Source organism: Gadus chalcogrammus, chromosome 16, assembly GCF_026213295.1.
Source record: "Gadus chalcogrammus isolate NIFS_2021 chromosome 16, NIFS_Gcha_1.0, whole genome shotgun sequence".
NCBI lineage: Eukaryota > Metazoa > Chordata > Actinopteri > Gadiformes > Gadidae > Gadus > Gadus chalcogrammus.
The window spans coordinates 14,338,433-14,351,115 of record NC_079427.1 but is presented as its reverse complement, the minus strand read 5'-3'; the positions used below and the strand labels follow the sequence as shown (position 1 = coordinate 14,351,115).

The 12,683-nt window shown below is 44.4% G+C and overlaps 1 protein-coding gene across 1 annotated transcript in view; it reads right to left on the bottom strand.

The window, feature by feature from the left end:
• The window catches only part of clmpb (CXADR like membrane protein b), a 66,015-nt gene extending 54,373 nt beyond the window's left edge, over positions 1-11,642 (bottom strand). Inside the window, exon 1 of the mRNA XM_056611532.1 lies at positions 11,208-11,642. Coding sequence (XP_056467507.1) covers positions 11,208-11,268 — 61 coding nt within the window. The 5' untranslated portion in view covers positions 11,269-11,642. The remainder of the gene's footprint in view (positions 1-11,207) is intronic.
• Positions 11,643-12,683: the final 1,041 nt, after the last annotated feature.

The following is a 12,683-nucleotide window of genomic DNA, read 5'->3' as shown; positions in this document are numbered from 1 at the left end:
CCAGTCTCTTCTTTATTACCCATACAGGCACATTGAGACAGAAATGCATTTCACTCACAGACACAGACACACACACACACACACACACACACACACACACACACACACACAGACACACAGATACACAGATACACAGATACACACACACACACACACACACACACACACACACACACACACACACACACACACACACACACACACACACACACACACACACACACACACACACACATTCATCCACACCCAGTGTGGACTCACTCTGTGGTAATCAGGAGCCAGGGGGCTGGCGAGGCGGAGCTGTGTGTTTCTCAGGGTCCGTGAGGAGTGCTACATCCTCCTGTTCACACAGAGCAGAAGGCTACCTGGGACCTGAGCCTCCTGCACTGCCCTGCTGCATCTCAGCCCCGGCGAGCTGTCTGCCTGCTACTGAGACACACTACTTGAGCAGCATGAATAAACAACAAGTCCTTGGGCAGCGGGGTCAAGCTGACAGGACACACACACACACACACACACACACACACACACACACACACACACACACACACACACACACACACACACACACACACACACACACACACACACACACACACACACACACACACACACACACCAAGCTCAATATCGCATGGCACATTTTGACTAAGGCTTACAGAGTTCTAGTCAACAGGCTTCAATAGGCATCTTGTGCTCACTTGCACACTTCAACTCGTAAATCAGCACGCTTTCACCTTGGATGCATGGAGTGCAATATATCTTCCCACTGAGTGCTGTTTTAAAATTATTTGAAAAATGGCTGAAAGGATACCGTGGCTGAAAGGATACCGAGGGTGAAACGGAGAACACAAAAATCGCTGTACTGACATGATCTCAACCATGTCTGGGACTGTTATTATTAAAGCAGTGTTATTAGGTCACGTCATTAACGAGGAGGATTCCACCACCGCACAACTTGAGAGCATTACATTCCTAGAGATAGAGAGAGAGAGCGAGAGCGAGAGCGAGAGCGAGAGATGCAGCGTGGGTTAGGATGCTGCATGTTTGCTGAGAGAGCAGATGAGTGGCCGTGCTCTAGCTGGCCCGTGCTCAGCCGAGGCAGGATACATTTAATTGCCTCATTAGCAAAATGGCCAGCTAGGCAGGCGAGGAGTTGGCCTCTTCCACATTGTTCAATGTCAACAGTGCAACCAAGAGGAAAGGTTAATAGAGTAAACAGCATCTCCCTCGAAATAAATCGGTGGAAAAAATACGATTTTCATTGAAGGTGGGCGACGAGGGGGCTATCGGTTCGTCAGACAATAATGTTTTTTGCGCGTGTTTTTTTCTACACATTTTCCATAGTCTAGCCTCCATTAGTGTTCCGTGCTGCCGCAGTACAACCAGCTTACCGTCCTCTGATGCCAATTCCTGTTGCAGTGCCTTACAGTTATTTATTTATCCCTCTCTTCTCTAAGTTGGACCTGTCGAGAGAGCAGAGTCATTGTGCTGGCTTTAATTATTTTAAGAGCTCAAATTTGCCAACGCTGCTGTATCCTCCTGCTCCTTACCCCCCTCCACTGCAACTTTGGAGACCAGACTGAGGATCTAGCCAAATGCACTCTTGATTTTCCCCCATCTCGAAGGGGGAAAAAATCGAGTCACCGAAAATAAAATAAATGCTTCTGCCGCACAAAAGATCTCCAATGTATTTTAAAAAGAGCCATCCACCTGAGCGTGGGCTCGTCTTTTATGGACTATTAAAAAGCACAGATTTATTTCGCCAAACCTATGAAGGAAAACCTATCATGCGATGGAAGGGTGGTTTACTCTTGACAATCAATCAGAACCCAACCGTCTCCGTACCGAGAACGACAGTTTGGAAAATAACGCCAAACCAATACAGGCGACCTTGAATCAAGCCTCTAAATTACCCTTTTATACGTCTGGAGTAAATAGTGACAGAAAATGAGATGGGCCGGGATGAACAGCGCAGAATGGGGACCCAGGGAAGGAAGAGGATCGCAGAGAAATGGCAATAGACCAAGGGGGGTTGGGGGGGGGGTTATTGTAGCATCTGATTAGAATAAACCAGGATCTCAGGCAAGAAGCTTGATGTATCGCCTGCTGCTCCACAGCATAGGTTACAGAACTGTTGCACATCGGTGTGTGTGTGTGTGTTGTTTGTGCAACGTGAATATTTATGTGTATGTGTGTGTGAATGTATGTGTGTGCGTGCGTTTGTGTGCATCTGTGTGTGAGTGTGGTCATGTGTCCCTAGGTGTTTTCATGTGCATGACCAAATCTTGTGAATTTAAAACAAACACGGTAGCATATAGGTTCTTTGCGCTAGCGTCGGTCACACTACTGCACCACTACCACTGAAAACAGGGGGCTAGCACGGAATAGCATGCTAAGCTACACATATCTGCATGGCCGGTACAGCGCACAGGCTGAATTTCATCAACAAGTCAAGTCTAACGACTCGTAAAAAACAAAGGTGGTGGCGCCATCTGTTCAAAACCACTTTGCAGGGAGAATAGAGCCGGCGGTGGTGGGGGGTGGGGCGGGGGGGAGGTGAGGTGGTGGGAGTACGGGAGGAAAAAATATAATTTTCCAGGACTAAGCTCTCACCTTGACCAAAGCTCCTGAATACTGTGAGCTACATTACCTCCTGTACTTTGCTCCCGTCTCCCTCCACAGTGTTGGCCTAGCGTGAGGCTACGTCCAGGGGCTCGGATGCATAGCACTGCTGTCGTGAGAACACGTCGCAGCAGGATGCAGTGCAATGAGCAGCGCTGCACACTTAATTGCTGGCGGCGTCGCGATTGACCAGATTGAATCAAGTGTTCATTTCGTCTCCTCCACGCAGGTACAAACAGTGAAATGGTACGTCAGCGCATGGCGAATGAAGTAAATTCCCAAACACGTCTGTGCTTCTGAACACACAGGAACCGCTTGGGTTGACCAATGGATAAATGCCTATAAATGGTTGGTGAAAAAGGACCGACCACCCAATTTGTAGCCCACAGTGCAAAAATGACCTTTTAATTCTGTTTATACTCTCCTGAAGCAGGTCGCCAAAACCCTTCTATAAGACATCGTGTGCTATTCTTTGTCCCCCCAGAAATTCTAATTCACTCCCAGTACAGGAAACCTTACCAGAGGCAAGACCCTAGTGTCTGCCTCCGTCAGATGGTCTCCGACGGAGCTCCACCACGCACAGGTGAGCACCCGGTCTCCTGACACTCTCTAATCAACGGCCCCCAAATGGCCACCATTCCACCACCTCCTCGCCCCCCCCCCCCCCCTCCTCTCTTTCCAAACACCATCCATCTTGAGATCTTTCCAGGCACACGGCATGTGTGCCCGAAAGGCCCTGAAGATGAATGTTCCCGGGGCATGAGGGCCTCTGCTGATTAAAGGCACTACTAACGCTTAAGGAGAATGGGTGGGGGGGGGGGGGGTTTCGGGGGGGGGGACGACGACTGGTAAAGGGAAGGAAGGAAATGGGAGGGAGAGAATGGAGCACGTGCAGGGTTGCAAACACCTAATGGACTGTCCTGCTCCGCCGGGCTAATCGACTGTTTCAAATTGAAAGGAACAGCGGGCGTCTAAGTAGAGCGACGAGGAGCATTTCCTCCTGGTCATTCAGACAGTTCTCGATTGAAAAACAAAACCAAACAAATAAAACCGGAGACGGAGGAATACATGTGTGGCGCGGTCGTTCATTGTGGCGCTGGAGGCACTACCCGTGCACTGCAATTTGCTTTCAATTGCGCATCTGTAATCAATGGAGGGAATTGAGTCACAGTTGTAGTGTCACGGAGGGTAAATAAAGTCAATTTGATGTTCATACATTGGCACTATTATGGGAGAAGGAAATCAGTCAAATGACATCACGTTACAAATGTTCTTACACAATATTGATGAGGATCATTTCTTATTTCTCACAGTGCGGCTTTGGGCCCGCGCTAAAAGTAATTGTATATTCTGACGAATAAATGTAGCATTTCATTTCAACATTTTCATTGTTTTACAATTTCAAGTGGTCAATTTCCCACTCCGGGCCCCATCTTGCATCCGGCGAAATTGACTTTCTTCACTGACGCTTGTGTCGTTGCTAGTTTGCAACTGGCGCAGAGCGTTCCTTTCCCTCCACCACCACACGCCTGTAAATTAAGGAATGATGTTGCACCCCAAGGGGCAGTTCGGCGAAAGGAGGATGCGTGTTCTGGCACAAACGTTCCCTGGTGCTATTTTGCAGTTTCAGAAAACAATTGCGCCACATACCAGGAAATACCTGGTTTAAAGTCAGTGGCGCGTTGTTCAGATGCTATTTTAAGGGCGCATGCATAATGTTGCTTGTGCACCTCGCGCATACACTTTGTTTCTCTCATCTAGTGCACATTCTTGGTAAATTATTTGGGAAAGAACAGCTAATACAGCAAAAATAAGTTGTACTTCATTGCATCTGCAAACACCGTACAGCAAACACATATTTTCTTGACACAGACATCGTTTACAAGCCCATATCTCTTAGGATTGATGAGTAGCCTATTTCATCTTGAGAAATCATTGTTTTTCCGCGAGTGAGTGTTGAAAAAGAATGAAATGCGGGCGCTCGTGTGTGTATGTGTAAAATAATTAATGAAAGCGGGCGCGAGTGTGTGCGTCCATCTGTTTAAACATACGCAAACTATGCACGTAACGCATAATACAGTCAGGCAATACAGGCAATGTATATTAATGGAGGACACATGCATATTAGGAAAACAAGTCGATAACGATAATGCACACAATACTGGTAAGAAACGATGTTAGTTAATGTATTGCGTAGGCCTATATCATTAAATAGAACCACACCGCATATCATATGTGTTAAGTCTTATTTGCCGAAATGTATGCGCCGGTTACATGCATTGAACCGCCCACAAAGCTACTTGCGCTTGGCGCTTCTCACTTGTGTTTCAGACCGTTAAAATAGGGGCACAATGTTCAAACGGGATGAGCAGCAGGACAGGTTGCTAAGCCACGCTGACTGGCGCTTTGAGGGATCATTAAGAAATGACCAACCGACGACATGCGGTAGATAAGGTCAGCCTTTCAAAATGCTTTATCCTTGCTCGCTTTGGTTGATGCACCTCCTGTTATACGATCTCAATGACTTATCTCGCCATCTGGGTCCTCAACCTTGACTTAGGGGCAAGCCCTTTGGATGAGATACACTAAAGTGTTTAGCAAAAACTAAAGATCAATCCTATCCTTATCCTGTTTGGCCATGCAGGGCCTATCTATAATTTACCTTATATTCTTTGTGTCATCAATCCAAATTTGATCTTGTGTGATGTGTTTCACTTGAAGGTGAAAGAGATGACATTTTGTTTGTTTTGAAGCCTTTTGTTCTATGCTGAGCTTTTGAATGTCTACAGGGACAGCAGAGAAAACGGAGATATACCTGGTTCAGGAGGAGGCGCTCAAAAGGGGTGTTCTTTACAAAGAAGACAAGCATGCCAGGAGTCTTTCCACGCTGCCAGTTTTCACTAACACATCCAACGCATGAACGGACCAAAACAGAGTGCGGGTTGATCTAGAGAAGATAGCGCTTTCTCACAGCTCATCCACGATAAACAATTTATTCCATACAGGGCTTTTGGAGGAAGAAACCCTTCCCTCTGTTGTCAATAGCTGCAGTGAAATCGTATCAGGAATGAATCGATGGAAGACAATCCTTACCCCCTGGCCAACAGATCAGCGCTTAACTTAGTGTTGCCTTTGACCTCTGGTCTCTATGTCAGCCTCGACAGTCAGAGACCTTCATTAAAATGCATATGCTCACTAGAAGCAAAATGCTTAGTTTAGTTATTTTATAGAATACGGCATAATTGCCTTGCCCTTGCTCCATTGACTTTCATGGCTGTTTACTATCAGGAATAGCGTGTCAATCCGCTCTTTCAAGGGTTGAACCTGGATTACCAACCTAGGATTAAACTGCTAATGTGGTAATATGTGCAATTTGCCATAAATTACAGTGATACCATGTTAATTGAGCAATCTTTTGGAATTCAATTTCTGCTGAGGTCCTGGGTTAGCAGAGATCCCGAAAAGGGTAACATAATGAAAAGTGGATCTTTCAAGAGAGGAATTTATCTTAGCGTAATATAAATGTTAAATGGTGTGATAAACAAGTCTGTATCATACCGTTACTCTCCTATGTGTGTTTATATGAATATTCTGTCCTCCTCGTGCATGTTTGGTGGAAATACATTTTCACTGCATATTGATACTTGGTGGGAAACTGAAACAAATGTAATCTTGACAAATAAACATGCATTTCTATATGCAATTAAAAATTAAGTATGTTAACAATAGAGAAATAGAGCATTGGTAGTATCAAACTCAATATTATCGAACTAACAGTACAGCTTCTCCGAGGTTTGACAAGAAAACAAAAAACTCAAGCCTTGATCCTATGGAGACAGAGGTGACAAAATGGTGGCTATGACCTGTGACCTTGGATGTATTTCTGAATGTGGATCTTAACATGGCCCATGCAACAAACATAGCTTGATTTAAAGAAACAGTAGATGGAAAGTTTTGGACCGTATGGAAGGTTTTTAAGATAATGTGACTATGTATCATGGCAGTGTATACGTAGTATACTGTCATGTTATTGGAAGGCAGTGGATATGGCTCCACATTGAGGGAGCGCATGTCTTTCCAGAACATCTGTCAAAGATTAGCAGTAAAGTGAAACAGGCAGTTCCTGTTCATGCAGTCCAAAATAATCTGGAAGTAATTTTCCCCCCGAAGGGTGGAAAGGGGGTTTGGTTGATAGGCCGTTGACACTACACAAAGCCAGCCCCAGCATGAACATGTGCATTGTGTTCTTATAAATATAACCCTTTGAATTGATCAGAAGAAATACCTCATCCATGACACATTCAGATAGTTTGGAACTAATGGCAGTAACAACGCACACCGATGGAGCAGAAAAGCTCTCAATGAAGCAGCATTGTTTTGGAATAAAAGGAAAGACCGAAAAACATGACAAAGTGCTTTAATATTTTGAACCTGTCTCTGAAGGACGATGTCAGGGTTGATCGCTTATGGTTGCTGAGGAAAAAAATACTTTCCTTTTCAAAGCAGAAACATTCTACCATAGCTTTAAGCTTTTACATGATATAGGTACAAAACGCTTTTTCACTCTGAACATTTTGGTTCCCGGGGAAATGTTCAGGTGGCCGAGACTTGAGAGGAGAAGCAGGGCCGGACTAAAAGCAGCATAATCAATGAGACATGAAGAATCCTTCAGGTAGAAGGAAGAAGATGTTATAACTGGACAGTCCTCTGTCCAGGGTGTGTGTTAAGTTAACACACATTAGATTGACCTGTTCCTCTATTTTCAATGAGAAAAAAATGAAATGAATCCTCAAAAGGAGAACAAGAATCATTACATCAAAAATAGTAAAAGGGTTGCAGGGGCCACACTGATAAGTCATAACCATAAGCCACGGTAATACTCAAAATAACCTTTAAGGTACACAACCCCCTGGAGAAACCCTTCAATATTTGGGCTGAAAATGGAATACTGACCGATGCTCAGCAGTACCAAGGTGAGCCTAAAAATACTCCTGCCACATTGGTAATGCAAATCACGTAACACGCCTAACCCCCGCCCCCCATCCAAATAAGTCATCTTGAGAGTCGAATTTTCCACTGAGTCACAGTGCTCTGGGGGGGAAGGCGCTCCAAACTAGTGGTAACGCCAAACCATAATAAATGTGAAAGACGTTCCAGCTACCTGACAACAACATCACACACCGTAAGGCTCAACGGAGGGATGGGGGGGGGTAGTCCTCTGTAGAAGGTGTGCCAAATTCCTCAAGCGCTCGTAGATATCAACACATCTCCCTTAGCTGAGAACAATTCCACGTGATCGCCCCACGCTCCTCCCCGCCAAGAGACCCAAACCACGATCTAAACATCGCCATAATGCACAGCAACCACGGCCCTCCATATGACTGTGAGGGTGGGAATGTCAGCCGTCCATGGCGTTGGCGGCGTGGGCGGGTGATTTAGGGGCAAACACATCAAGTTGTCACTTCATAACCTCTGGCCCAGGAGGTTCCTGTCATCTCTGTGCTTCAGAGACCCACACATAAACACAAAGAGAGAGAGAGAGAGAGAGAGAGAGAGAGAGAGAGAGAGAGAGAGAGAGAGAGAGAGAGAGAGAGAGAGAGAGAGAGAGAGAGAGAGAGAGAGAGAGAGAGAGAGAGAGAGAGAGAGAGAGAGAGAGAGAGAGAGAGAGAGAGACTTCTGCCTACCAGAGGCAGACGTGCTAAATATAGAATGGGGACAGAGTTTTTTGCAGGGTGCCGCCGCTCTCCTTATCTCCCATCTTTGAGCGGCAAACATGCATGTTGGAGTGGCAAATGTGTCAAGAGGCGTCCACGCTCGTGCGTCGACAAAGACGCATGTGTTGTTGCGCACACTAGCAAATACCAATGCATGTCGTGTAGTTAAACATGCACTGACTCACGCACGCGCACACACACACACACACACACACACACACACAAAAGTGCACATATACATGTACACACGCATACACTTGTCTTGCACAAACAAACGCACCGAGTTTCACACAGACACACACACACAAAGTCAGTTACAGGGTATTCCCATAGCCACAGGTGATGTCTTTAAAGAAGGAGAGAGGAGAGAGTACCCGTAGAGGTCTTAGTCCGCTGCTCAGAGGGAGACGACAGCCTCTCATTCCTCCCCATTATATTTCTGCCAAGTGACTTACGGCATGTTATTACATCCCGGACATTCTTTAATTTACACATTCAAAATCGTTAAATGTTGGCACTAGGACGAACAGCCTATCCATCAAGGGGCCTACTCTTCTCAGGTGCTGCCCGGCCCCTGCCACCCTCCCTGTTCGACCTTGCCTTTGGGTCTCACGCCAAATCGGAGGAATCTCAAAGTGGGGTTAAGGGACTCTCTGACAATTAATTGCAGTGCTTATCTTTAATGCGAGGGGGGATATGACATCTATGATAGATATTAAATGAAGGACGTCTCAGGACTCTACGAAGCTCACGGCAAATTGGAAAATGGGGAGAATTAGCTCCCTTTGAATGATTATTGATAGTTAATTAATAGACACTTGCTGTGGGAACCCTGTATCGTTGTAGATCTCAAATTAAGTCAACGCTGTTACTTGTAAAGATACAAAAAAAATCTATTTCATGTAACAAAATTGGGGCAACCTTGCATGTGATTGGAAAAGGTGTTATTATTTGACAAACTAATTGTGTCAAGTAACATTTAACTTTTAGCTTACCTGGGTTGAAAGGATTGTTCCCAATGTGAACACATGGACAGGTCTGGCGTAGGCAATGCTGCTCAGTCAAGTAATTATACACTCGCCAATTACGGGCAACTCATTCTCCGTCGCACAACGAGAAATGGTAGAAATGGCACCATGGCAACAATACGTATTGAGCAATTTGGAATGAAAATACTACCGTGGGTGTTAGCTGATGGTTATTTCAAGCAAAATATAGCATTATTAATACTACAGAGTTGTTTGAAATGTACAATCTTCATTCTCAATGATTCCGATGACATTTGTAATTGTTTTCCTATTCATAAGACATTATGAACAAAAAAAAATACTTATTCTTTCCCTTGAATTTCACTGGGCTAGAAGGATTCTGATTGAAGCATCGTTATTGACATCCCATGTTTGTGCATAAATGTGACTTTGTGTGTGTGTGTGTGTGTGTGTGTGTGTGTGTGTGTGTGTGTGTGTGTGTGTGTGTGTGTGTGTGTGTGTGTGTGTGTGTGTGTGTGTGTAGAATGACTTTGAGCCTAAGATGAAGGCAAGGCAGTGGCTGTTTTGCTTGCATGGCATCATTACAGGCAGGACATGGCTAATGTGTCCACATGCCCCCACCCTCTCTCAGTGAGTAATCAATGTCCTTCAGCTGTCCAACACACAGATCTATAGGGTAAAAATGACAATATTATGCAAAAAGGTTGACGTGCGCAGGGCAACGTTCATGGTCCTGCTCCTGTTGTTTTTACTAATTGAATCAGCTGATGTTTGCACAGACCTTCAGTGGGGCCATTACTCGAATAATAAAGTGTGAATCTGTAGAAGCTTTGCTTGAATCTGTTTGCATTTAGGCTACATATACACATCTTGCTTACTGCAGGGCTCCACTGATACAATAATAAAAATTTAAAAACACAATCTCTTGCCAAATATGTCATCTTCAACTGGCTGACCTTTCCAACTGTTTGTTTTGCTGCAACCTCGGCGTCCCTATCATCGTCTTCGGTCATCAACCGGGCATCAGGACTGGTCAACAACAGATACACAATCCTGCTTCTCTAGCCCATTTAAATAGATACATTCAAAAAGGATCGCACCATAGTTCTAGCCTACCGTATATACATGGGGAAACCATAGGGGAAACGAAGTGGTGTGAAATGATTGAACACACTGATTCAATTGTATGATTGCAAAAGTAATCTTCCAACAGGCAGTTCTGAGATCCTGATCTAGTCTATGGGGTCCAGTAGAGTTTCCACCTTGATTCTCAGTTAAATCCAGTTGGGGTTTGTAACTGAAGCTTACGATAGCCTACGAATTATTAACCTCATTTGGATATAAGTTTTGGATATAATATTGTCGTATTTTCACTTTTAGCATACGTGAAAGATGCAAATCCAATTTATTTTACACCCCTCCTAGGCCTGTCTGGACTCTGGTAAGAGCTCGTTGGACTGTTAACAAGCCAATGCATGCACACCGAATGCTGTGTTCGCTGCCGTTACCAAGGGAGGGGCGCGTTTGTCTTACAATAAGACAACTTTTATTTTGTGGTCTTCGTGCGATCAGCGCAACATCATTCATTTGAAATGGAAAGCTGATCTTTCCATTTTTCCGATGCGCAATACATGAAATGTGCATGCTTTAACGTCAACGCATTGTGAGGAAAGTCCACGCTTCCCACATGCCACACATCACCACACTCTGACATCATTCTGATTGATATTTCAGCCTCTGGTCAAAAAAATAAAGAATCTGGCATAAAAAGATTTAAAAGCAATTGTTACAGCGGGTAACAACAGTATATGCTTTTATTCCATTGTCATTGACGGTACAGACACGAATCCATTCAAGAATACGACAAAAATGAACTCACCCAGAAACAAAGAAGGGGATATTGCAGACATCACGGCAGCCGACACGACTGGAAATCCCATGCAACCGAGCTGAAGAGGCAACAATGCAACTCACACCTCCTTCACGTTTAAACGGGTGACCAAAGTGGAGTCAACATGAAACGGCACATGAGCGTTCGAAAGGTAAATCTTCACAGAGAAGTGTCCAAGGGCATCATATTTTAGACACGCCACATAACTACGCCCTACAGGAATAAGAAAAACGGATATGCTCGTCTCGTCATTTTCCCCACCACACTTGGCTTCAGATCGAAGTTCCTTTGCTGTGTCTGGCGTGGGACGACCTGTGTGTCTCGCAAGTCCCGTCTGTCTCAAACGCTGCCGTGAGCGAGTCTCCTCCTCTCTCCTCCTCCCGCTGCACACACGAGAGGCGGGCGAGTAGGATGATGCTGCTGCTGCTGCTGCTGCTGCTGGATGCTGAATCAAGGAGACCTCTACAGTCTGAAGTTCTCCAGCGGCGCTCAGAAGACCAGGAAATTCCACTACACGGATGCTTGCTGTCAGTGGGTCTGAGTTCAAAAGTGGAGCTTGCGTCAGTGAACATTTAACATCCAAATAAGCATAGTATAATAGGAACAGAGAACAAGTCACAAGATATGTGCCCTAAAACATCAGTCAAAAGCACCCTATGTCTTTTTATTTATGTTAATTCATTTTTTGTTAAAAACACATAAATGGTTAAGAGAGTTTGAATCCTAAAACATCACCAAAATGATTACCTACCCAGAGAGCAAACAGTCATTGAAACTATGTCAAATCAACATTCCGTTGTCCACATTAAATCATTAAATAAACATTATGTAGAATCAACATTGATGTTGATTCTACATAATTTTGGCACCCTTTTTTAATATTGAAACAACGTTGAAATCCAGTCCATAGATCAACGGAATTCCAATGGTATTTCAATTATCAGGAATTTTGAAACAATGTTGAAATTTCAACTGAACTAAGGATCAACGTGATTTCAATGGAATTTCAATCGATTTAATTCCCTAAATTAAATAGCCTATAATGAATATCCTGCTTTATCGACAGATGTTAAAAAGTGATGGAACATTTGAGAGCTTGTATGCTATAGCCTAAAACACTTACCACACCACACTGTTTAAGGTAAGAACAAATTCATTTTATTACACTCTTTTCATTACTGTAATCTGTCAGATGTCTATTAAATGACAGTTGACCACAAGCCGATTATGCATCTTCTTAAATTGCGTCATGTTTTAGTCGGCAGAGGCTTGTAGGCTAATGGTGCGTACTGCGTAGCATGATAAGGTGCAAGGAGCAGAAAAAACTGAGGGCGTTTTCATTACAATAACATTGTGAGCTAATCAACAAGTAGAACATGTTCTAATACTACGAGACTCATGAAAACGCCCTCAGCTGAAAAAAAGGTGTGGGGGTGGGGGGGGGGGGGGGACTTAGTGTCTTAT